Source organism: Rhopilema esculentum, chromosome 10 (genome assembly GCF_057945365.1).
Source record: "Rhopilema esculentum isolate cy_ngs chromosome 10, ASM5794536v1, whole genome shotgun sequence".
Classification (NCBI taxonomy): Eukaryota; Metazoa; Cnidaria; class Scyphozoa; order Rhizostomeae; family Rhizostomatidae; genus Rhopilema; species Rhopilema esculentum.
In genome coordinates this window covers 7,621,566-7,647,263 of record NC_142824.1, presented here as the reverse complement: position 1 = coordinate 7,647,263, position 25,698 = coordinate 7,621,566, and the positions used below count along the sequence as shown (strand labels likewise).

Here is a 25,698-nt window from a genome sequence, read left to right as displayed (position 1 = left end):
TGTTAGGGCATTTTAGTATTAAATCAGGCAGTCTCAAAGCAAAAAATAAGCTCTTTGTAGACTAGGATATGGATCCTAAGAGAGCTTTTCGCAGGGGGCAGGGGTCATGCGTATTTATCGATGTGATACGTAATTATTGTTGGGCTAAACACTAGAAACCATACTTTTCTACTTTAATGTCTAGGCACTGTAAAGTTAAGGCACGGTCTCTGATACGTTTATCAAAGGCAAAGTAAAATATATCTAAAGTTACCCTTGAATGAATTTAGATGCTAACTGTTTAAGAAACAAGGCAGTTCTCAACGCCAATACTATAGTTTATAATTCTGTAGTAGTGCTTTGTTTGGTGCTAAAGATCTTTTCGAAAAACGGTAACTGTAAACATCACATTTTTCCACAAGAAGGACACTCAATTTCTACGTTTCTTGTTTCCTTAAAAGGTTGGAGTTTGTTGCTAGTTGATGAATTTACGCAAAAAATTGATACATGCTGATGAATTTGATATCTGAACAATTATGCCAAATTACGTCTGTGATTTCATCAATTGCAATTGTGCTTCACTCTCAAAGTGTATGAGCACTACCTCTTAATATTTGCTTGATACCAGTAAAGTTGAAAACAGTGACCTGTTTGTTATGATCCTCCTGAAAGGGAGCTGAATATTTCAGATACTTGAGTGCAATGTATGTTTTATCTCCTGGTAGTGGTTGATATAACTTCAAAATCATTGGAGTTGAACGAGTGGTAAACAGCTGGATTTTTTCAGAGGATAAAAATGATAGAGATAACCACTATCAAGTTCAAGTTACAAATTCTAGTTCAGGATATAAATTTTCTGCCTTCTTTCGGTCACTATCTGACCTTTATACTCTGAATAGAGTGGGGCGAAAAGTACTTAATTGGTTATTTTAGTTACTAATGCAGCAGCAAAGGGCGAAATGTATTGTAGAAAAACTGGTACTTTACTATTGCTTCGAGGTCATTTTCTTAAAGATGTAACATTTTTATGGCTAAAGAATATTACTCAAATAACAATTTTCTTGAAGAAAACACATTTTTCAATAACAGCCAGTACAGTTTAGAAATCGAATGTCAAGGAAGATAAGGTAAAAAAGAAAGGAAACTAATTTCAACGAAAGATGCTATGAAACGGTGTGAAATGATAAATAATTTTGTTTGAAATGCTGCTCAGTAGGAGAAGGACATATATGAAAGCTTGAGTACTCGAGCACTCCCTGGAACTCCTGAAAATAGGCCTCAGCTAATGCTTTGATTTTTTTAATGCATAACGCATTTTTTTTCGACAACTTATTTTCTTTATTAAAGTAACGGCAGACCGTGTGGTGCTATTCTCTGTCGCAATTCCCTATCGAAAGTACCATGTTAATCAGAGCTTATTCTAAGAAAAATTTCCAGCTCCTCAAACCAGCATTTTATTTTTTAGCATTATTTACCTTTTAGACCGTATAGTAAATCAATTTGTTACAGGTGTTGGCAGGGCTGTAAACAGCTTTTGTTGTCTGTGGGGCAAAGGCAAAACTGGAAGCCCCTGCTAGCGAAGCGAGCAGAAAATGTATGCAACCACGCCCTTTATATTAGCTGAAAGTACATTTTAGAATATTTCTTGCAGTCATTTTTTTCTAATCAATGGAGCTTTTACCAATTTTTGGCATTCATTAAAATATTATTCATTTCTTTATGATGCCCCTAGACCTCGAGGTCCTGGGCTATTTTCCCCTCTTTGCCCCCTCCCCCTTTCGGCGGCGCCGGCTGTTGGTTGAATTTCCATTGTAATCTGCCGTATTCTAGATGTATTGCCTTTGCTCTACATTCGCAAACCGAAACCTTGTCGTCCTACAGTTCAGTTCAATAGCAAAAACTACGGCTCAGGTAATTAGTCTTGTTATATCCCATAACAAAAAGGTGAATTAGCCAAATCAGCTGATCGGTACAGTTTTCAACATCAGCACAGTCAAAGGGTTTCATTCCAAAGAAATTTGATAAGTATGATACTTAGAAAACAATGAATGTCTTTATTGTTTTATTTGTATTTTCCAGCTCCACGGTATTTCAGATCCAATTCCACATATAAAAATTCCAGCTCCAGAAAAGGTCTCATATCCATCACAGAATAAGCTCTGATGTTAATTTGTTTGTTTGCGATTTGTTGAGATCGAAATGCATAATTTACATCTCGCCAATGAAGTGAGCCCATTTTTGTACCCTCCCCAGGAAAATTGTCGTGTATGCAGAAGATCATTTGCTAACGACACCACCGTGCATTTTTCTGCCTTCATTCACATTTCATTTTATTTTGGATCATTTTGCAGTTCACAGAAGGGTTTTCTTGATAAACTTTCATTTTTTGGTAGAATACCAGGCTTCTACGTCTTGACTTCTAAGTCTATTAGAAACAAAACATTATATAGTTAGTTGTAATATATTTACCATGCCTTTTCAGTTAATCTAAGCCACAGATTATTAAATGCATTAGCAATACTCGGGACTGTGAATGGGAATATAGAGAGAGAAGGCCAGTAAGGGAAGTATTGATTGGTTAGGGGAGTTTCAGTTGCCCCCTACATTGTATGGTACCTCAATATCTTAGCATAGGAAATCAAAGGAAAATGGCCACTCAGGTGAGAAACTCAGAAATACAAAGGAACTTGGCTCATCACTCAAAGAACTCTGTTTCCACCACTGGAAAAAGTAGCCCCAATGACCGGTAGCCCCCAATCGACTGTGAACCCACACAACTCTTATTGCATCACCTGCGGTGGAGCAATAGCTCAATAAACAATACCCTTCGTTGAGACATTTAGTTGGACTGGCAATGGCCGCAGGTCTGATGAGATAAGCCTATTCAAAAAGACGATATATTTTCTATAATAACTGCTAAATTAAAGTCAAAGCTTGTCAGTATGGCATTAGCAAGGTAACGGTCCTATCTTCATTTGATTTAGTGTTCAGTATGAGCATTTAGAATACATTTAACCACAACTGAGCTGAAGGACAACAAGAACCTTAGGCCAAATGCGTGCTACCCAGACCTCCATGCCATCAGTCGTATGTCCGTTATAGCATGTTAAAAAGTTCCAATTTTAATCTTTTTGAGATTTTTAAATTAATTATTTGTGAGCACTTTGAAATATTAGTACATTAGTAAATGAGAAGTCAGAAAAAAACCGGAATCTGGTATTTTTTCATGCTATCTATATATCTAATTGTTATCTAATTGTTATTACCCTGTATTATTATCAAGGTTATTACCTGCTCCTACACAAATAACAAAACAGGAAGCTGATGATGATGATCTGGAACACGCATTTAATGCTGTAAGTCTGTTTTACCATGTGCTTCTTTTCATTTTGATATTTATCCTCAAAAATATATTTATTTCATTAGAACAGAGGCTTTCATGTGTATCAAGGGTAAAAATGTTTAATTGAATAATTATTGAAGTTGAAAGATCCTAACAGAATACTGTAGTCAGCTGGCAGAAAATTGATTTTATATTGATTTGCAAGATACTAATTGCTTGAATTGGTTTTTATGCATATCTATGTATTACAATTTCAGAACTTCAGGAAAATTATTGGAAAATTTTCTTTCTTATTAAAGTGTGTAGTGGGATTTTTCTTGGCTTAGTTTGATCTATAAAAGATTTCCATCTTTCTTCTTTGTATCAGGTATTCAGTGATACTACCTGGTCTTGTGGAAATCAATCATTTTATTTTTACCTCAAATACAGTATGTACATCATACATTTTAAGTAAATTACAGTAAATGATTAACATTTTCATAACAGGTGAAAGACCTGGCCATAAAATCAAGTCACCCACCATATGGGCAAAGAAGAGGATGGATTCCAAGAAGGCCAGAGGTAATAATTATGGGATATTTTGAGTTCATATATATTCATTCCAACTATATATAGCTAGATTGGATGTAACTGAAGTGAAATATACGATGATACCAATATATGCTTGATATACATTTGTTTGCTCTAATTATAGAGCTATAATTATAGCTCTATCATATTTCAAATCTTGCACATGTTATACATATTATAACATCATATGTTTTTGCTAGCTATTTTATTATTTTTGAAGTTAAATTGATATAATTGAATACAGAGAGTGTTCTATGCATTATTAGTATCCAGAAATTTAAAGTTGAAATCATCTAATATGTATCCGCTGATATCTCAGCATGTAAGTTATTGAAATACCAACCAATATATTGTGAGCTTGGAGCACATTTTGTATTATTGCAAGTCAGATCCAGTATGTTTCAGCCCATGCAAAATAGAAGCTTCTCACAATATTCATTGAGATATAACTCCTTAGACTAACACAACTAAAGAAAATCACTGTTATCGCTTGGAAATGAAAGTACTTCTTTTTGATTTAATGATCACCAACCAAAATAGAAAATATATCTGAAAACCATAATAGTTCTGAATTTTTATTTAGCAAAATATGACTTTGTATGTGTTCTGGTTTGGTATGTGATTTGACTTTTTATTTCTAGGACTTTGGGGATGGTGGCGCTTTTCCAGAAATTCATGTTGCTCAATATCCACTTGGAATGGGAAAAGAAAGAAAGGTATGTCAGATTATGGATGTATATAGAGCATTATAGGTTAGAAAATGTTTGGTTGAGTGGGATACATCATAATACAAATGCCCTCAAGTAGAAAGTATTGATGAGATGAACTCAAAACTTGTGTTCACTATACATTCTTTGGGGTTAGCTTAGAATTGCCATTAAGGATAAGCCAAATGAAGTCTAATTCACTTACATTGCTGGTGTCAACTGGCTAGAGTTTTGCAAGTTCTTTATATGCAAGTCTTATGAAGAGTCTTATGTTCTTTTAGAAAGCTGGTTAGAATTCTGAACTTAAGAAAGAGAGAAAATTCTAACCGTTCACTTTACAGGAGGTCTGGTTGAAAATTTTAAACCCAAGCTGCATAATGTGAAACAGTCTTCAGTAATTGTTTGAATATATACATTTTTGACTGAATTAGCTTATATTGGTTTTTGAGAAAAAGCATAATAACTTTATCCTCAGTAGGTTTTTCCCTATTTCAATAGGCTATAACTATAAGTTTATCCTCATTTTTGTAATTTCTTGGCCTCTTAGTCTGTAGCTCTGTATATTATTATTGTTTATATCTCTTTGGTGTTAATTTTGGCTTGTAGAAAGCATCAACTGCTATACCAATCCGTGTTGATCAAGAAGGAAAGATAAAGTATGATGATTTGCTTAGAAGTGGACAGAAACAAGATAAGGTACGGTAGTAGAAATTTATTTTGGTATTTTAATAAGAACTGACCCATCAAGTACGTATTTTGCTTTTGAATGTTGGAGATCAGGTCCTGTTCCTATTACTCTATTTTTGTAGAAAAAAGGAACTAAATGAATCATTTTTGATTTTGGGTCCCATTGATATGCTCAAAATTAGAGACATTTGATAATGATGGGAAAACCTTCAGTTTTGTTTTGGCCAAAACGGTGTGGGCCAGAGCAATTAGTTATCATTATTATTAACTCTTTATTTACGATGTTGGCATAAAAAAGGTATAAAATAGCTATACATGTGTAGATAAAATATTTACAAGCACAGCTGATAAAAGCCAAGTATTTATAAAAGCCAGCAATGGGAACGGCACAAGAATAACGGAAACTGAATAATTGGAAAACTGAGACATTCGAAAACAGAGTAGTGGAAAACAAGGATTGGATGTAAAACTTCTAAAAAGAGTTTCTCAAATGGATTGACCTATCAGTATCCAGTAATCGTGCTCTTCAAGAAAAATATTTATCACTGGGCGCTTGACTAATGGATCTCAAAGATAACCTAGGGCGCTGCACCCCACCCCCACCCACTGCAAGCCCTATTAATATATAGATGTTTTAGAAGCATTGGGAAGGCTATTCATTTTACCATTTTCAGCAAACCTTTTTTAGGTTTGAAAATGTGCGTAGACACAAAAATTGTTGAAGAAAGAGGTTTTTTAAAAGGAGCATTGAGTTTTTAGACCGTCATATGATAAGGTAGGAAGTGAGTGTAAGAAGATATTTGGAATGTGAATGTCTCAGAAACTAGTAACATTTTCAAATTAGAAGGAATCATTGGAGATAGGGTTGAATTTTGAAGAAGAGAAAGAAGTTGTGGGGAATGCCTGTATTATTTTTTTTGTTCTTATTGCAGTAACTTAATTGTAACCTTTTTGCCTAGGTGATCCATTCAAAGTTCCAAGATCTGGTTCCAGCACAAATAAAAAAAGATGATCCTGAATTAGCAAGACCAGATGATGAGGCAATTAAAGAGGTATTTATTTCATGTCATCCTGCATTTGAAAAGATATACACTTTTATTAGCATATTAGATTTATTTGACAATTTCTTGATTTTTTGTAAGGTATGTTAAGTAAATAAGATCCCCTTTTGTTTCAAGTCATCCACTTTATTATCAGTTAGATAGTGGAGGAGACCTGTGCAACCCATGTAAACTACTGTCCTTTTCCGAATGCACAAGTGATTCATCACAGCTTCCATTACAATATGCAGTGGACCTGCTAAGACATCCCACACCATTTTGTGTAACTTGTGATGTTTAGAATATTTTTTAATGTATTAAAATTATTTGTATATAGGTAATTTAAAAATTATATGCACTGAACTGAACTGAACTGAACTGTCCTTACCAACACATTTTTTTTACTCAGACAACAGAGAAAACTAGGCTTGCCTTAGAGAAGGAAGTTAATAGCAAAATTGCTGCGGCACAGCCAGCTCAAGCAGCCAAAAAGTTGGAACCTGCAAAGTACATCAGGTGAGACATTAAATGTAAATTATAAACATTAACCAAATTAAGACATACTTGTGATGAAAAACATTTCATATTGTGTACTTCAATAATATCTTAAGACACAATTTAAATGCTATTTGAAGACTTAATTTATGATTTTGACATTGGAGCTGTTAAATCTCATTTGACATGTGTCCTGATAATCTCTGTCTTGGCCAGATTCCTTTTGAAAGTTTAAAGGGATTTTATAGGAATTCAGGTTACATATAAATTCTTTGCACGAACAAGTCTGTTTTCATATTATAAATGCATACAAAGCATTATTCATCTAAAGTGAACCTAGTCAAGGTAGCCCTATCCCTTTTATGTATTTGATCTCTTGTAGGTAACTACAAATTGTCGCTATGCTTGTTTTTGTTGCTGAAAATAATTCTAGCATTATAAGTTCAATATGTGAATGCTATGTTTTTTCTTGATTTAGGTATACACCATCACAGCAAGGAATAACATATAATTCTGGTGCCAAGCAGCGTGTCATTCGAATGGTTGAGATGCAGAGTGATCCAATGGAGCCACCCAGATTTAAGTAAGTGCATACATGTTTATTATTGTTTGAGTCTCTCTTGATACCCAAGAGAATTGTTATTTAAACAATTATACCTCCTCTCATCTGGAACACAAAGCTTTAATGAATACTTCATCCCCAGGCAAAGTATGCATCCTAAAATGTCAGCCGTTAAATCAGAACAAAACAAGTCTTGTCTTTAGGCGTGTAAAACATTTTAGAGCATTCAAGTCCTCCGACCAAAAAAGGGGTTCCAGATTTTTATATCAATGTTTTTAAGACTTGGCCCATATTCACCTTATTTTCAAAAACTTGAAAAGTTCTTTATGGAAGCATATAACTCAGCTCCCCCTATTTAATGAGAAAATAATATCATTTTTACATCTCTATGTTAGAAATGCTCTACACTCTTAGAAGGGACTTTCTTGCAGTCCGTTGGGGTTTTTTCTTAATGACCCAGATGTCTCTGTTACGCCACTGCATGTTTGCTTTGATTAATTTTTTATCCATTTTTTTTGAAAAGGTGCATTTGCAGCAGACTGTGACCTTATTTCTATTTTCCCTGTTTATATTTTTAGAACAAACAAAAAGATACCAAGAGGCCCTCCTTCACCACCAGCTCCTGTCATGCACTCGCCAACACGAAAGGTAATTCAGTACTTCTTTTTTATTTTAACTTCAAAGAAAATGTAACACAGCAATTTTCAGCTGGTTTTTTCTTCACATTCTAAGACTAAACCTTACTAAACTTTACATTCTAAAACTTACTGTACATGCACTCAATCATTTTGCTTCTAGAACCATTTATTAACATTATATGTGACCTTTTTTTCTCAGGTTACAGTGAAGGAACAGCAAGAGTGGAAAATACCTCCTTGTATATCCAACTGGAAGAATCCTAAGGTATTTTAAAATGGCTTAGTATACTCTTTAAGTTATCTTTTACTTCATATTTGAAACTACAGTAGTTGCCGACGTGGAGAAAAACGATCTTTTGCCTTAAGTAAAAAACAAAGAATGGTTTTGGAATATTTTTGCCCATGGTTTTAATTGTCATTTGTGAAGGAAGCAGTTTTGAAAAGATATGACTTTAGCCCAAATGCTGTCAGCACCTCGACTTCCTCAGGATATAGCCTTTTGGTATTATTTTAAGCCTGTCTAGAGTTAACAAAATTATTTGATCATTTGCTTGTTCTTTGGCTAGTAAGAGTTCATGTTTGCGTATATCAATTGTCTATATTTTTTTAGGGGTACACAATACCTCTTGACAAAAGACTAGCTTCAGATGGTCGAGGTTTGCAAGACCCACATATCAACGACAAGTTCGCAAAATTGGCAGAAGCTCTCTACATTGCAGATAGAAAGGTAATGTGGTGGAGAGTGTAATGTTGATTCATTAATTTGGTAAATGGATTCAATGGAAAGTTTTATATTTATGTTGCACTGGCTAAGATGTTTGTGCAACGTTTAGACTTTTTTTAAATCAAAGTGTGATTGTAGTTATGACCTGTACTTGTAGATCATAGTTGTACTTTCGTAACGTAGCTGTTAAATTCAAAAAATTGCTGATTATGAGTGGATAGTGTTTCTCTTCTTTTAAGCATTGATTATCTTGCTCTGTACAACGCAGTTAAGTTTCATGTTTTGAACTGGCACCAAACTCCTTAAGTAGCTGACAACCTATGTTCTTGATAAACCTTCTATTTAGGCACGTGAAGCCGTAGAAATAAGAGCCCAACTGGAGCAGAAGATGGCGCAAAAAGAGAAGGAAAAGAAGGAAGAATATTTGAAGAAGATGGCACAGCAAGCGAGGGAAGAAAGAGCCGGTATCAAAACAGGTATGCCTAGCAGGGACTTAAAACAGTAATTGAACGCTACCAGCTTGTTTTGAGAAGTGCTGGAGTGTAAGATACTTGTGCTTGAAAGTCAGTCCGAAAGCTTCCCCTAAAACTTTTTATTGGTATTGCCAATACACTTTAATGATACACACTCTGAAAAACCATGCAAATGGAGTTTAGTTTGAACTGAACATTATTTTCTTGCAAAACTGCTTACATGTATTTACAGCTTACATGTGTTGTTATATGCCATCCAGTTTTATTTTTCTCGTTTTTAAGTTTGTTGGTATTTTGATAGGTAATTTGCTTAATGGTTTCGTTGAATTAACAGTTTAATTGCTATAGTTTTTCTAATAAAGAAATTTTATTTGGTTGAAGGGAACGTTTTTCCGACTTTTGTTGGAGTGAGGTCAGATAAAGGATGCAAGGTTCTTTTGAGTAGCAACATTGTTAAAGATAATTATACTCAGCATGTTAAGCTAACAACTGTTTTACAAACATATTCAAGTCTATCCTTAAGACTTCTTTATTCCATGCTATCGTATCATGCATCAATGAAATTATGATTTGTTAACCCTCTTTTCTACCAAGCCTCAAAGGATAGGGAAGAGGCAGAAAGAGATCAATTACGTTATGACAGACACAAAGATCGTGAAAGGGATAGGAGAATTTCAAAGGCTGCACCAGATAAAAGGTTTGGTATAATTTTTTTAATGTTTTTCTGTGTTTTCTATTATATTTAATTTATATGTTTTAGTGGTACTTATTATTTTATGTTTTATCTTAATAGAGTCTAATGCATTGGAGGTATCCCCTGAATTGAAGATCTGTTAACTTGGATGACCATGCTGCAAGTAGATATGTTTTGTGTGATGGAGACTACAAGCCTCAAAATTCGAGAGTCTCTTTTGGATCAGCTTAGACATGTAATTATCCAAAAAAATTCGCTTTTTTAATAACCATGTACTGTATCTGTTTTTTAGATCAAAATTAATGAGAGACAAAGATCGTGACGTAAGCGAGAAAATCGCGCTTGGAATGCCATCTAATGCTGGGAACCAAGAAAGCATGTATGATCAAAGGCTCTTCAACAGAAGCCAGGTAGCTTGAAATTTGTGTTTACTGAGGCTGAATGATTTAAGATGAATGAAAGGAGAAGGAGGGGGGATTTTGGGGCATTGATTGTTATGCTACAGAATTTTTGACATCTTGAATGATTTTTGACAACTAGTCGTTGCTAGAAGTATATTTCATGTAGCAGAATAATTTAGAAGTCAGAATTTTCTGTCAAGGTAAAATTGAAACAATATTGTTAGTTATGCAACCAAAATTTTGAAATTTGCTATGCAGTGATTGTCAGGCAAATTCATGTCAGGTTAATGGAAACTGATCTATGAATTGCGAGGAAATATGTATAAAAATATAACTATCATATATGTTATATAGGATTGTGATATGTAAATGATATGTAGTTTGTTTTTACTAAAATAGAAATGTTTTTTATACAATTATTGTGTGGTGAACATAATTTTAGTAGACCTAGACACTTATATAGACCAAAGCAAATTCATGCATAAGATATTATTGTTTCCCTAATCTCTGATAGCTTCTTTTTTTTCGCAACGTCTTTGTTTGATGTTGAAGGATTTTTACCCTTAAATTCTTTAAAACTTTATCAGAAAATTCGTAGTAAGGCACTTTCAAAAGTGATCACTATGTCGTGCAGGGGATGGATAGTGGCTTCGGAGAGGAAGATTCTTACAATGTGTATGATCAAGCATGGAGAAAGACAGACTCTGCGTCATCTGTGTATCGTCCATCTAAGAACCTAGACAAAGATACTTATGGAGATGACATAGAAAGTTTAATAAAGACCAACAGGTGTGAAATTCAGAATCTTTTTAGTTGAAAAAATTTCAATTAACAAATGCAGCTGTGGCTCTCTGTTTCAGACAGAGTTTTGGCAGTTGTGCCTCTGATAAATGTGCCTGTTTTGGACTTTCTCATTATACTTATCAAATGTAGAAGGTTAAAGTAAAGAGATGTGAGTGAGTCCTTTGAGTCTCGTATCGGGATAAGGTGGACAGTTATATTCTGCGCTGTTTACTTAGAGTCTTAAATCTTCTGAGCTCCTTAACCAGAATAATATTCTATTCGTTGTAGATTTGTTCCAGACAAGGACTTTGCCGGTACAGATCGCACCCATAAACGTGATGGGCCAGTGCAATTTGAGAAGTTTGGAGAAGAGGATCTTTCAGAGTTGGATAAATTCTTTTTAGATGCCAAGCGAGGTGGCAAAAGATCGGAACCTATGGAAAGGTAAACTATTAGTGTATTTCCGTCTGTTGTTGTTTGACTGCATCTGTAATTCTCTCAAAGCAAAACCTTTTTGTGGCTAACCAATGTGTTACAGTAATAGAATGTTAATTGTTTGAATTAAAACGTTGGAAAATTGTTTGAACCAAGTAATATGCCAGACTTCACATACACTACGGACCACATTCTTCGCTTTAATTTTGACCTGGAAATGTTCTCAACGTTTATGCATAAGGTTAAACAGACGTAGCACAGAAGCTTTGGCTGTTTCTGGTGATTGGAAAGGTAGGTATAGGATAATAATTTGTAAAATGTTATGATGGGAAAGTCTGTCATTGTTTTTGCATTGTTTTCTGTTCTGTACCAAAGACGAAGGTACATATCTGTGCCGTATTCAAGGGTAGGAATGCCGGGGAAGGGGTTCGGCACGCTTCCGTTATTGAAAACATGATCCTTGACATATGTCTAAAACGCAAAGGTATTGGTTGTTTTAGGGGTAGGCAGATCCATTCCATGCCTTTAAAAGATGTTTGATTGCTATTTAAATTACTAAATGTTCGATTTCAATCAAACATATTCAAAATGGCACTATCCCTTTTTTCTGAAATACAAAGGGAATGGCCGTGCCTAGTTTCCTTGGGAACGACACCCCCAATTAACATTTTTCAGGGGTTTTGTACGCCACTAGTACAAAAGGATGTGATTTTCTCAACTCAATGAAATCCCTATTACAGGTTTCTGTTTTGATAGAAACCCTCCCGAATGTGACGCGATTACATTCTTAGACATCCTCGTCATTATGAAGTTAATGTTTCTAGAATCAGTCGTTTTTTAAAACTTACTTCCATAATACACAGTTTGTGTGGAATTTGCGTGTCCCCAATTGCAGACAAGTTAACTAAACCCTTAGACTGGAGCAGAATTCTGTCTGCAATATTTCTGATTGTGAAGGTAGGAGATTTCTTACAGATTGATGAGTAAATTTAGTCCACCGAATGAACAAATTAGACCCAACTTTGATTGTCCTAATCTACTAAGGCAAAATACACTGTCTCCTGCACTACCCTCAGTTTGATTTTGTGTGGAAAACAATCTTTCATTGGCTCTCTGAGATAATCCTTTGTGTGATATGCTTCAAGTAGGAGAGCCACACAATTTCTTTCGTCAAAATACGATAACGTGTTCATATTCAATTTTGCATGCCTCGATGTTTAAGGCGAGCTATTTAAATATGATAATGAACTAAAAGAAAAATTCTATAAAATAACAATAGGTGTAACTTGCAGAAAAATTTATTGTTGAAGTATTCTATGAAATAACGTTTCTTTTAGAAAAGAGCAAGAACTATACCCTTTTGATATGAAGCAAAAGTAACAGATTCGGAATTGCAGTCGATTTGTTCTTATCCGACAAATATGAAAGAACATTGCAATTACGATCTACAAACTATATAGCTGAATATAAATAAAATCAAGCACGGTTTTTTTAACAAATTAACTAGGGGGCAACTGCCCCTATAGCCCCAGTGTCCTTCGATCGTTTTAAAAAAAAGGCTATTGTCCTTCTCTGTATATAAACACAGGCTTGCTCCCAGCTAATTTTTCTTCGAAAAAACTACGTCATCAAATTATTTCTTTCCGCCTTCGAAATGGTAGTAAAGGCTTTTACGTTTTCAGACAGTTCAAGGACGATTTGTATATTTAGATTTTATGGGCAGCCCTTCCTTAGTTATTCTATTGTTCTTTGGCTTTTAATTGAACACATTATTACACCACTGCACTGCTGTTTTTGCACCATGTTATAATGATATTGTACATGAGCATATAACGTCATGCATGGGGAATGATGCAGCAAGTCTTCAATTCTTCATCTTTTTTAGAGAAAGCAGCAAGTCTTCAAAACGAAGCAAACGATGATCTGACTGGAGGTTGACTGTTGGAAAGCGAGTTTGCAGACCCCAGGATTCTTATTTCAAAAGCTGCATCTTTTAATTGATGATAGTGCAGACTGGAGTCAGGCTGGGGCATGTCAAACAAACCTGGTTGTATTTTGATCAATCAAAGACCCTATAGGCTGAACTGTATTTAAATTCCCTACCCCACCCCCACCCCAGTGAGAGATACTGACAGTGCTAAACTAAGGTCATGTTATTTTGTAAATTTGTGGATTTCCATGGAATTTCCTATCTTTGCTATTTGGTTTTGAAAGAACATTTTCCCTTATTAATGAGAATAACCCATTGCTTTCACTACTAGTAAATACTGTACAACTAAATCAAAAAGACACTATCTTTTCATTGAAAGAAACTTTTTATGCTATTAGACCAACATTAATGATAACTTGTTTCACCTGTCCTATTTTTCTTGTAATATATTGTTGAGCAGCCCAACATAATTTTATTACCATATTGCTTGTAATAGTAAGCCTCTTATCAAACAACTATTTTAAAAAGATATTGGAAGAACAAAGAGAAATCTAAAGAAGTCACTTTCTGTTCACATCTACTGTCTTGGGTACCTTTTCCGGGGTTTGTAAGGGTAACTGAATTTAAATTCCCAAATGTATTCTAGAACTGAGAAAAATTTTTTTTACCTGTCCAACTCAAAGAAGGTGACTGGAGACAGGAGAAATTTACCATAGATTTGTACTTAATTACTACAGGGGGCACTCCAGTGTGGGAACGTTAACTGGGTTAGCTAGGTTTTTTCTGCAATTTATTGAAATTGATCACCTGCTTTAACAGTATCTTAAATACTGCTGTTTAAGTCAAGGTTTCAAACCTTAAATTAGGCTTTTTATATTTATTATCTTGCTTATAGTTTTCTGTCTCAGATTATCAAAGGTGACAACTTGCACACATGGTCAACCTATACACTGGTATAGACAGTATCTGTATTCATAGACAGTATTCAGCAAAGCAATGTCTTTGATAAATGTGTATTTTCTGGGCAGAAAATGCAACATAAAATGATATTTAACAGAAATTTGAACACACAATTATTCCGAAATCCTCCCCCAATGCTCACTCAGCTTTTGATACATTATTCTGTGATTTTGGCAGGTAAAAAATTTATCTTTAAAAACGGCAACCTATTTTTTGTTATGATTCTGTACATTTCTTCACGGTCTAAAATTTTTAATACCAATATGTATTTAAGATACAATTTTGAAATGTTTCAGTTCTTCAACTCTATATTATTTTAGTTACTACCATACATCTCATCACTTTCCTGAACACAGTGGTCACATATAAGAATTGTTCGCGTGTCATTAAGGATTTCCTTTAGTTCTTGAAGGCGTGGCTTTGTAAACTGCAAAAAGATATAGCATTAGAAAGATATGGCATTAAAAGTAATCATTTCACTTGATACCAAACATTTGATAACCTTTGTCAAGATTTTTCAATCTATTTGTTGTGTTTGAATGTGAAGTAAAGGGGAATTAACCTGAATATGATTAAATATTGTTGTCTGAACACATGTCAACAGAAGTTATAGTAAAGCCCAATAGGTACCAGGGTTGTGGATGATAATTTGGGTACATTTTGTCAAACATTTTCAATTGGGAAATTTTGTAAAGTAAAATCACATACCTTGAAAAAAGTAATAACTCTGTTGATTTTTGAATAGCCATCTTTGTGGTAATTTTGTGCAGCATCAGCATCACCAATCAATACAAAAAGTGCGTAGATGAATCTTTGCTATAAGGTATTTACACAATGTTTGAAATTAATTTTAAATTAATGGTATACAATGTCAATTCATATATGTAATTATTGAAATGGTTAAGGCATGTGAGAAATGAAAGCACAAGATGATCATTTGAGTAAGGTTTGAGTTCAAACTGGGATTCAAAATATTAATTGGATGTTCATCCAGAAAACTGGAAAGTCAGCTTAAGATGACCAATGACCCAAAGTTATAATAAGCTGTTTACAAGAAAACCAAAAATGCGCCTTATGATTTGTACCAACCATGTGAATAACTTCATTTATCACAACATCAGCTATCTGCAAATTTGGAATAAACTCTTCAGCAGTTCTGCCAGTGATAGTCTTAGTTATAACTTCTACTCCAAGGTTTTTCACACAGATGATTTCCTCTGGAAAGTATGAAGGCATTTTCACTATATTTACCTGTTATTTAACACCACATATACAGGTTTTATGTAATTTTCAATAAATTTAAAATTAGTTGCTTTTAGGTTTAAAAACTGAAAAAAGTACCAAATTTGCATTGCTAGAAATGGATTCAGATACAAAAATGGTATAAAACAAAATTTCACAGAAAAAATTTTTATGAGAGATGCTGGTTTTATTGTACCTCCCAAGTTTTCTAGGTCTTAAATTGATAGAGTTTCAAAAAGAAAAGTTTATTTCAAAATATTAATCATTTATATTAACATGAATTTCACCAAGGTACATGAACAACTTATTTTACCTTCAAAATAAGTTGCAAAACTCTTACCTTCTAGTATAAAATAGTAGTGAAAGTAAACATAAAGCAGTATTGAAAAAAGAAAGACAATGAGCCAAAAACTTTCTTGAACCTACAAAAATTTAAAAAAAAATTGTGTTTCAAATATTAGAAACAAAGCTAGACATAAAGAACAAGAATCTTAATTCCTGTACAATAAGAAGTTTAGATTCAAATGATTTAAAGGGTAATTTTTGTTCTTGAAAAATTTGGAAGAACTTCTTGGCTTGTTATCTGTTTGCTCTTTTGGGATGGAGCAAAAATATTATTGTGCTGGTGAACTCTAATTAGTGCGACCTAAATTCTGTTATTTGGATCAGCTTTCAAAATCTAAAAGGAATAGGAATAAGGTCAGAAACTTAATATATACTTGTTACACTTTGGGGTGATATGATATACGCAGCATTGCAATTTCAGAAATTTCAGTTACTAACCTGAATACCTAAAAGCCTGTCTAGGCAAAATAAAACAAGAAGTGACAAAATCAAAATTTTATCAATGAATGGTCCCAATTTCTTCACCCACTGATCACATCTGCATATAACCTCAACTTTGGTATTGGAAAACATCTTGCTGGTTGTTTTATGAATTCGAATCGGCTTGCCGTCTACATTGTAGGCATTCGTAACATCGTATGATGTGTCATTTTCCATGCTCATTTTACGTTTACCAATTACATTATCATCTCTTGATTTTCAAGTTGTTGTCCGGAAAATGTGAAAATCGGCAATGTTCTAAACAGCAATAGTATTCCAGATGTCAAACTTCAGTCATCGGCCTTTTGCACTGCTAAGTTTGCGCTGCAACAGGGGCGAACACTATGCCGATAATCCCATTGGCATTAAAATGAAAACAAGAACAACTGATAAGGCAGTCAATCACATAAAAAGATATCTTTTTCGGTTCTTTAAGTTACCGTCGAATGGCAGACGCTTACAAACCTTTAAATATTATTAAAATCCCGCCAAATTTTGCTTAGCCCAATGGGCAATCCGAGGCTTAGCCTCATACCCACGAAAATTTGCCATCCAGCTTTTATCAATCCAGCTTTTATCTATAAAGTTGAATCCAGCTTTTATCAATAAATTCGACAACGAACCAGTTATAATTTGATTTCGAAGATTTAAAAGGTTTTTGGTTTTTGAAACATTGCTCATATACCAGACGAGGCCCGTTACGAGCGAAGGGAGCAGAAAATTTTTGCGACCACGACCTTTAGAAAAGCTTAAATTCATTTATTCGTTCAAAATGTTTTACTTTTTAAGTGTAATTTTGTTACTTTTAATTAATTCCATGTTAAAACGGAATTCAATACTTTATGAGGCCGCTTAGACCTCGAAGCCCTAGCAATTGGGGTTTGGTGCCACCATGCTTCAGGTTATGTTGGAAAATTATGGAAATCCCTTCTTTACTTTTTAAGTTGCAACAGGGCCTATGCCACTTGGGGGCGGGAGCATGGCTTTTTTGGTAAAGAAATAATTTCAAAGCTGCAATAAAAGGTGAAAGAAGCCTTGGCTCTCACTTTTGTTAGCCTTCGCCCCCCCCCCCCTACTTTCAAATTTGTGGCGTGGGCCCAGGGGCGTAACTTAGCCAGTAGGTTTGGGGGGGTGAAAACGGGTTTCTGCCCTGCAAAACTGAGTGGTGCCCTGCAGACCTCGTAGCAAAGGTTTCTCTATACTCTATAGGCTATTAGTGAAAGCTTCACCAGTGTACACTGGTCTTTACCAAGGAAAAACTTGAAACTTCATTGCCTATGAACTATCTATTTCTCTACGTGAGCGTAAATTATATGTCAAATTTGGTTTTCCTTCATAATAAAGCTTCTATCTCGTGGCAAAGGATTTTTTGGTTCCTTATATGGGCGGAGCAATGAAATTGAGCCCGGGGGGACTAAGAATCAAGGTTAGTGATATAGGAGGACCCACCATGGTTGGGTCCGACGTGAAGAAAATTTTTGAAATTATACCTTGTAATAGGGCTAAAAAGCATCTTTCAGACTAAAATTTAGCAAAAAAAATACTGCTAAAAACTGATTATTGTTTATTGGGAAAAATAGGGAGGGGCATGTCATGCTAAAACGCTAGTGATAGACGTTGGGGAAGGAAAGAAACAGTAACCTTTCGTTTCAGACTGCACATAGTTGTGAATGACAGAGGAAGATGTTCTTTTGATTGGGAGAATTTTATTTCCTGAACTGAAATGTGCAGTTTCTTGTATCGAGAAGGCCATCCAAAATTAAAACATTGCAATGATACAGAAAGTGATTTACTGAATTAACGCAAATAAAAGAAAAATAATAAAAATATACGTAAAAAGTTAGTAATTAGATTAAACCAAATTCGTATCTTAACAGTTTAATCTCTTTTTATTTCATGCACTGTTAAAAATTAATAGAAAAAAATGATAAAAAAATTCTTATCTTGACCAAAGTGAGGGCCTTCGTCCCCCTATTCCCCCCTGTGACGCCGTGCCTGTCATGAAAATAATTTACAACTTAAATTAATTTATATGGACTCAACCTTGCCCTCATAAACATATGCATCAATCATTGCATCCATTAGCTATGACTTTCGGTAAGACATGCTTTCGCTTTGCAAATAACGGAGCTTTTCCTTACATACCTGTTCCATTCTCTAAAATGCAATATAAGGAAGGTAGGTTCATAACAAATATGATATTTCCATTTCAAAATTCCTAAACGTCCGTTTACGAACTTCAGAGGTGACATTTCTGCGTGGCAACAAAGCTCTTCTTGGCGCCCTGCGAAATCGACTATTTTTTAGATTGGGGGGGGGTGTCACACCCCCCCACACCTCCCCGGTATTTTCGCCCCTGCGTGGGCCCTGTACAACTATAGTGTACCACATCTTTTTCAGCAGCAAATGTTCATTACTGGCTATGGACACTGGTGCCGCAAGGCTAAGGATGCAGGATGAGAAAATGTAAGAACTCCTACTTCTTGCACAGAATATTCTGTGCCAGCAAATGCTTTTGAGGCATCAATGCTCTAGGCATCAAAGCCACTTGCAATTTTTATATAAGGGGGGTGAGTCAGATAATTTTGGGAAAAATTTTCTTTGTCTATTGTGAATAGAGATTTGATCATCAAAAAGTCACCTTATCTTAGTATTGCCAATCATTTTTCATCATTCAGGTTCGAATCATGATTTAACACAATGTAATATAGCCAAGAACGGATTTTAGCAACAATGATAAGGGGGAGGGGGGGGGGGTGTTAGATACTGTTTGATTTTGTTGTGCCACACCCTATAGGTCACTGGTAAATGATGGAAACACCCATTATTAAAATTCGGTTTCTAGCTTCAAGGTAAAGAAGATAAGAAGATATATGAATTAAAATCTTGGCGTTACTTTGTTACTACTGAATACCAGAAAATGATTTTCACCGAATGGAAGCAAAATTTTTCGAAGGACACAAAAATGGGGTGTCGCTTCCCCCGCTAAGTCCGTCCCTAGTTTTACAATGTTTTCAGAAATTTTATAACATCGTGAATATTTCTAGGGAGGTAAATTTTGTAATTTCAAGTACCGATGAATTAAACAGTTTTCGACAAAAATCAAACTGGGTAATAAATATTCTTGCTTTGTGCATCTTGTTCTTCGTTTATATATCTTCTAAGTTCTGAAAAACCATAACTCAGTACTGAACTTTTTCAGGAACCAAGTACTACTTTCCTACTTTCCTAGATGCCATTTTCTAATGCAATTCCTTGATTTATTTGTTGAATCAATCATACAGCAAAGTTTTCTGTAGGGCCAATCTGACGTTATCCCGCAGATATGTACGTGTCGTTCGCGGGTTTGTAAGGTGTTTTCAGCGTCCATTGTCTACATCCATTGTTTTGAGTATTATTTGATCGAATCACTTTGGCGGGTGGGGAAAGTTGTTACAACAAATTGATGCACTTTTTAACTCATATGCGGTATTTGTAGCGGGTTACGAATCTGTGCATTGAAGAACAAGCTGAAAAACTGAATAACGTGATCTGGATCGATCTGAAATAAGCCGTGAGTTTGAGTGAGTATTGAAAATGTTGGATAGGCCTACACCTGTCCCTCGTGTTGCCTGGACTGTGTCCAGCTTTTATAATTTCTCTGACTATTTTATTGTAGCTAATAAATACCCCACAGTCTGTCTAGAAAGCTCAATTTATTGTTAATCTTATTTTGATTTTTTGTAAATAGGACATCTTCAACTCGAAAAGTGTGTCTTTTAAAGTTTAATAACATTTGTTGTTCGAGTTGTTGAAAAGTAAATTCATGCCCCTCCCATCATCCTTATGGAATGATGACTAATGAAAATAACAAAGGCTCCTTGTCACCTACTTTGAATATGTGCGAGTTTTGAGTAACTCACTTATTTCATGCAGATCCAAGAAATTGAAAGCTCCTTTCCTATACCTTAACAATGTATATAGGTACCATATTTCTTTCTATAGTTGAAAAGCATTTTTATTGCAAGTGTGACCAGGAAAAGGCTAAACAGGTCACAATCGTGACAAAATTTATCTAATCAAGCTTACATGGTATTCATTTGAATGATTTTCAACTCAGATAAAGATTTCATTGTATATGTTAAGACAAAGTGATTGTTTTTTTAAGTTAATTAAAATTAAATGTCCTTAAATTCATTATGGTTTCCTGGCAAGCAGAAAATTCACAGAAAAAAAGAGTCCAGGTAAAGCAAGATAGATTTTTTCTTCAAGTTCCTGTTTTTCCCAGAAAGGGGCTATTTTCAAGCTTTATGGTTTGATGAAAGAAATTAAAAATTTGAGTCAATAAATTTGAATAGCTTTATTTTTTCTGAGAAGGCCTTTTGATAAGTAAAATGATTTTAAGTGAAATGTTTCCAACTGCTATTTGGCCTGACTGTTGTTATACTGCAAAACTGGTTTTTGGAAGATACTTTAGATCATGTTGATCAATTCTAGAAAGATACAAGATTTTGCTCAACACGATTTCCCTTTATAAAATTTGGAATTTTAGTGATAAGATGTGACTTGCCAAATGCTGTACGATTTGTGAAGCAAAGAGCAGTTTCAGCAAACTTATTTTAATGTTTATCCAAGTTGTTTTGGATGTAAAGAATCACATTAAGGAATTGTATTAGGTTGCCTCTACTTGGAAGGTGAATAAAGGGGGTAATCAGTCTCAAAAATCTGGACAAAGCAATTGGAACCAACCCATTAATGTGTGCCAGGTAACATGTATTTAAAATCCAAGATCTGATCCCCTCTCTCCAATGAAAGCATAAGAGGCACCCTTAATTCCATGTTTGAATTCTGAAAAAAATAGGTTTTAATGTGTCTTACCGTGTATAAGACACATAACCCAGGCCTGGCCGTGAGCATTTTAGCAGGCGCATGGTACATCACTTTCCTCGGTGAAGTCAGGCGGGCGATTTTTAGTCTCTTGAAAATCGTCAATAAAAGTATATGAATAAACAACATTCTTTAACAGCTAAGTTAACAGCTAAGATGGCGATTCTCAGACAAAAATAAAACGATAGTTTCATATAATCGCAAATCAACAACATTCAAAATTTGTTCCATTGATGTAGGCTTCAACAGCCACCTTTGCAAAGCAGGTTCAAGAAAATGGAAGCTTTATGTTTAGCGCAAAGTTTGCTCCAAACGAACGTCACCATCTTCTTTCCGTCTTTCTCCTCAATTTTTCTTCCAAGAACAGCCCTGTTGTCGTATTTTTCGAAAGTTCTTAGCTCAACAGTCGATCCTTTCTGGTTACTCGCCATGTTGAAATGATTCGGGTTTCATGTGTTAGGAAATACTCAATTGGCCTTCGAAATAGCATTCTAGTTGAAATGAAACCATTCAAAAGAATTTCTTCCCTATTGCATTTAAAAATGCTTCATTTGTTTTTCACGTGACTTGTTAGGCAGTTAACGAGTTTACAGGAGTAGATGACTTTCTGAGAGATTAAAACGATATTTCTAAGTCAAAACATAGGGGATCAAGTTCCTATAAATATTTTAGTTTTACTTCAAAAGGTGTCGAGAAATGAAAAGAAGACCAAGGCAGGCGGTTAACGTGCGAACTGACATTGAGGCGAGCAATTAATAGCTTGTCTTGCTTACCCGAGGCGAGCGTGGAGTCACGCGCCGGCGATCGCCCACCTCAAACGGCCAGGGCTGATACCCCCTTTTCACAGTTCTTGTAAAGTGTGTATGTTTCTGTGAATAAACTCGAGAATACTCTGTTGAGGAAAATTAGTCCAAACTTTCATGTTTGAAATATTACTTTACGTTAAGCTATAATGTTTAAAATCAAGAGACCAAATAATTCATCCTTCTTACAATATTTTGATCCTTTTTTAAGAGGTGATCCAGGCTTAATAACCTCAAAATTTTGTTGACAGGCCAATCAAGAATTATGGCAGATGACAGAGAACCAATTACATCTTCAGAAGACCCAAAATCAAAAAAGGACAAAAAGAATAAAGGAAAAAAGGAAGCAAGAAATCCACCACCACCAAGAAATGTTCAGGATGAAAATGAAGATGCCAACCAAGGGACATGCTCGTGCAACACAGCATTCTTGTGCTCTATTGAAGGAGCTTTGAAAATCATTGAATTTGTATGTATAAATCAATTTATTTCACCTACAAAGCAATAAGTTTGTCTTTAATCTTTTCATTTATTATTTTTCCTCTGCCAGGAACTTTGTTATTTCTAAGAAGCACATTCATGTAATTTGTATATACTGTATCTTTATTGCTCAGCAAAATTGTCAAGAACTCTGTAGCAAAGATTCTAACTGGTAAAATAGTATTTAGTTTTCACAATAAAAACAGCAACAATTTTGGTTTTAAAATCTTATTTCAAACACCTTGCTACATGATTCAACTGTTTAGTTTACAAAGGCTAAAATTTTGTAATTTAATTGAGCTTTCTTTTTTGGCAGTTCACCACTCTGGTTGCTTGGGTCATCTGTGCATTAGCCTACCGGCACCTTAATGAGTCCTTGGTATCTCGTTATGGCTACTTTCTGTTTGTCGGCATAAGCTCATGGATATTTACAATATTTGTGATTTCCTTCAACCTCTGTGGCTGTTTCAACAAATGGATCAACAAACGTCTCTTTAGACTTTTTGGCTGGGTATGAGCACATAGTTATTTTTTCTTAGTTTAAATGTATGATCAGTTGCTTTTATGTACAGATGTACTGCAAATCCACAGATTGCCATCCCTTGTATAGTTGTATAGTTATGAGGATGACTCAGTTATTAGAGGTGCTGAATACAGACCCAAGGGTGACATGAACACATGAACATGAGCATATATCAATATTTTTGCATTTAAGTTCTTAAAAAAAATCATGCAACCTAAGATAATTTGTTACATATTTGGAATATACTTGAATGTATCTTGCATGGCAAAATTAAAACTCGTATCAGTCAGTCTCAAATAAGCAGAATGATTGGTTGTTTATATAAGGATACAATAGATGATGAAGTTATACAAATTTTGTTTCCATTGTGCTATGCTGTCTGCAAATTGTGAGAGGTGATGATTACTAAGCCCTCTTTTGGCTATGTTCTTTTAAATAAAAATTTCTTGAGATTTATTCTACGAGCAAATTTTTGTACCTAATCATTTGTTTCTTTTCAGTACATCCATCTGTTGGCATATTCGGCAATTTACACCTTCTTCTGGGCTGTTGCTGGTATATTGCTTGCTTTTCATTATCACATTTGGGCAGGCAATGCAGGTGCCTCAGTGAGTATCCAATTATTTAAAGTCTCATGATGCTAAAAGCTGGTATTTGTTATTTACCTGTGCAAAATTTAACATCCAGGTTTTTTCTGTCTTCCCTATTCATCTATTCCTTGTTTCTCTAAATTTTTTTCTTCTATTATCTTTTGGCATTCCTCTGCATCATACAATAGTTATTAGAAATAAAAATTCATTCATACATTCACTCGTTCATTTACTTATTTAGTCAGTCAGTCAGTCAGTCTACTTGTACTTAATCTCGTCAGTAACAGTTTTAAACACATTATTACTTTTTCAGTCAAGCTCTAGCTCCTTTATAACCCTTTGAAACTCTTTGGTATCACTGGAATAACAGCCAATTAGTTTTATTTAGACCATTACCATAGCAACAACTTATGAAACAGTTGTTATTTTAGAATCTGTGATGTGTGTCATGCTTTGCTAACATAAGTGTAAACATAGGGTTTTTCTAACCTGTTGATAAAAATGTATGTTTAAAGATCTGGAAAAAAGTTTTTAATCCTTATTGAACAATAAGAGCTTCAGTTTTCTGTTCAGAAGAGTTATTTTTGTCATTTTATTCATATTCTTATCATATTGTTTCCTGTCAAGGATTTGTTATTTATAAAACAGTTAATAATAATTTTAGTGGTTGATAGCAGTTTGTTGTGTAATTAATGTTTACTTAAGCTAGTAGTAAATAGAATAAGAATTTTCATCCAAAATGTTTAACTCTTGATTTTCATCTAAGTTTTGTCAAGGTTCTTTTAGATCCAAATGCATCTTTGTCAATTTCTTACCCTAATATACTTTCAGCAAATGTTATACATATACTTTCAGCACATGTTATACAGCATATGGTATACATTATTTTGTATAAGAAAGCAATTCTATTATGTTGTTCAGGGTTGCCAGATTGAATTTACAAAGGAAGGCCAGATGGGTGAGCAACTCAGGCCAAAATGCTCATCAAAAGGGCCAAATCAAAAAAAATTATCAGCAATACATTGCACAGGCACTGTTAATATTTCTACTAATGCCCTTTTTAAATAATTTCATACCTAAAATAGGAAACTTTTTTCTTCATAAGAAAACATCCTTTGCTAATAGTTAGGTTAGATGATAATATTTGACATTTGGCAATAAACTACTAAATACTCCATTAATGTAGTAACTACTCTTTCAATTAAGAATTTCTGCTACAAATGGCCAGAAAAGAACAGATTTGATCAGTAGAGCAAAAGCAAATTTTCCATACAATTTAACTATGATGAAGGCCGAAACATGATATCTTTATAATGAATAAAGAAATTTTCTCTTCCCCAGTTCTTTGGCTTCATCAACCTGATCTTGTTCCTGATTGACAGCATACTCTACTTCAGAACTTGCCGTGTTTACAGAAAAGACATCCGCAAGATTCGAAGAGGTGGGTACCAAGACCCCAATGTCCTTTAAGTGATTGCAACAGGAGCCTTGCCTTCACAAGGGATGCTTTTAGCAGTTACAAAAGACAGCCATGTATGACTGTGTTTGATTGTAGATTTTCTAGTCTTAATATTTATTTCTCCAGCTCACAATTGTGGAAATGAGAATACTTTTTTGATAGCCAAACAGTGTTATTGTCTAGATCTTATAAATCAAAGAAAAAGAAAAATAACTACCTACCTTTTGCTTTCATAAACCTTTTCCCAAATGTTAAGAAACCCAATCACATTTTTGATTTTTTTGTGTCAGATTAATTGCAAACAATGTTATGTCTCTTCTTGCACAACGTTTAAAATTGTTTGAATCAGTTTTTCTTTTTGTTTATGCGAGACTTATTATTCTTGCTATTCTGTTTCAATTGATCAGTTTCAGAAGCGATTACCCTAGCTAAAATCTAGAAACCCAAGAAACAAAGATAAAAGGATCAGTTTGGATCGTGGCATTTAAC

General features: G+C 34.5%; 3 protein-coding genes across 3 annotated transcripts; 2 read left to right on the top strand and 1 right to left on the bottom strand.

Moving 5' to 3' along the window:
- The first annotated feature begins 2,786 nt into the window (after nucleotides 1-2,786).
- Nucleotides 2,787-13,990, top strand: LOC135689715 (SNW domain-containing protein 1). Its single transcript, XM_065207040.2, has 17 exons — nucleotides 2,787-2,935; nucleotides 3,263-3,335; nucleotides 3,809-3,883; nucleotides 4,534-4,608; nucleotides 5,206-5,295; nucleotides 6,246-6,338; nucleotides 6,736-6,842; nucleotides 7,300-7,404; nucleotides 7,962-8,031; nucleotides 8,221-8,286; nucleotides 8,632-8,748; nucleotides 9,092-9,221; nucleotides 9,813-9,915; nucleotides 10,205-10,322; nucleotides 10,948-11,102; nucleotides 11,385-11,540; nucleotides 13,417-13,990. Exons 1-17 carry the CDS (start codon nucleotides 2,922-2,924, stop codon nucleotides 13,451-13,453), a joined length of 1,584 nt encoding a protein of 527 aa, XP_065063112.2. The 5' UTR covers nucleotides 2,787-2,921; the 3' UTR covers nucleotides 13,454-13,990.
- A 232-nt stretch (nucleotides 13,991-14,222) lies between these two features.
- On the bottom strand, nucleotides 14,223-17,011 carry LOC135689723 (uncharacterized). Its single transcript, XM_065207052.2, has 5 exons — nucleotides 16,447-17,011; nucleotides 16,004-16,085; nucleotides 15,511-15,638; nucleotides 15,130-15,237; nucleotides 14,223-14,848 (listed from the first exon to the last, which is right to left on the bottom strand). The coding sequence occupies exons 1-5, from the start codon at nucleotides 16,669-16,671 to the stop codon at nucleotides 14,738-14,740; spliced, it is 654 nt and encodes a 217-aa protein (XP_065063124.2). The 5' UTR covers nucleotides 16,672-17,011; the 3' UTR covers nucleotides 14,223-14,737.
- Nucleotides 17,012-19,870: 2,859 nt separating this feature from the next.
- Nucleotides 19,871-25,574, top strand: LOC135686802 (uncharacterized). Its single transcript, XM_065203149.2, has 5 exons — nucleotides 19,871-20,051; nucleotides 22,409-22,626; nucleotides 22,954-23,148; nucleotides 23,661-23,768; nucleotides 25,092-25,574. The coding sequence occupies exons 2-5, from the start codon at nucleotides 22,423-22,425 to the stop codon at nucleotides 25,218-25,220; spliced, it is 636 nt and encodes a 211-aa protein (XP_065059221.1). The 5' UTR covers nucleotides 19,871-20,051; nucleotides 22,409-22,422; the 3' UTR covers nucleotides 25,221-25,574.
- The last annotated feature ends 124 nt before the right edge of the window (nucleotides 25,575-25,698 follow it).

What these genes read in the sequence shown, in the direction of transcription:
- LOC135689715 (XM_065207040.2), top strand. An exon ending in GGATTCCAAGAAGGCCAGAG is followed by an intron (nt 3,884 to 4,533) that starts GTAATAATTATG and finishes TTTTATTTCTAG; the next exon opens with GACTTTGGGGATGGTGGCGC. An exon ending in AAGAGCCGGTATCAAAACAG is followed by an intron (nt 9,222 to 9,812) that starts GTATGCCTAGCA and finishes TTTTCTACCAAG; the next exon opens with CCTCAAAGGATAGGGAAGAG.
- LOC135689723 (XM_065207052.2), bottom strand. Translation starts at nt 16,671, where the DNA reads ATGAGCATGGAAAATGACACATCATACGATGTTACGAATGCCTACAAT. An exon ending in CTACTATTTTATACTAGAAG is followed by an intron (nt 15,639 to 16,003) that starts GTAAGAGTTTTG and finishes CATACTTTCCAG; the next exon opens with AGGAAATCATCTGTGTGAAA. An exon ending in GAGTTATTACTTTTTTCAAG is followed by an intron (nt 14,849 to 15,129) that starts GTATGTGATTTT and finishes ATCTTTTTGCAG; the next exon opens with TTTACAAAGCCACGCCTTCA.
- LOC135686802 (XM_065203149.2), top strand. Translation starts at nt 22,423, where the DNA reads ATGGCAGATGACAGAGAACCAATTACATCTTCAGAAGACCCAAAATCA. An exon ending in CTTTGAAAATCATTGAATTT is followed by an intron (nt 22,627 to 22,953) that starts GTATGTATAAAT and finishes CTTTTTTGGCAG; the next exon opens with TTCACCACTCTGGTTGCTTG. An exon ending in TCTTTAGACTTTTTGGCTGG is followed by an intron (nt 23,149 to 23,660) that starts GTATGAGCACAT and finishes GTTTCTTTTCAG; the next exon opens with TACATCCATCTGTTGGCATA.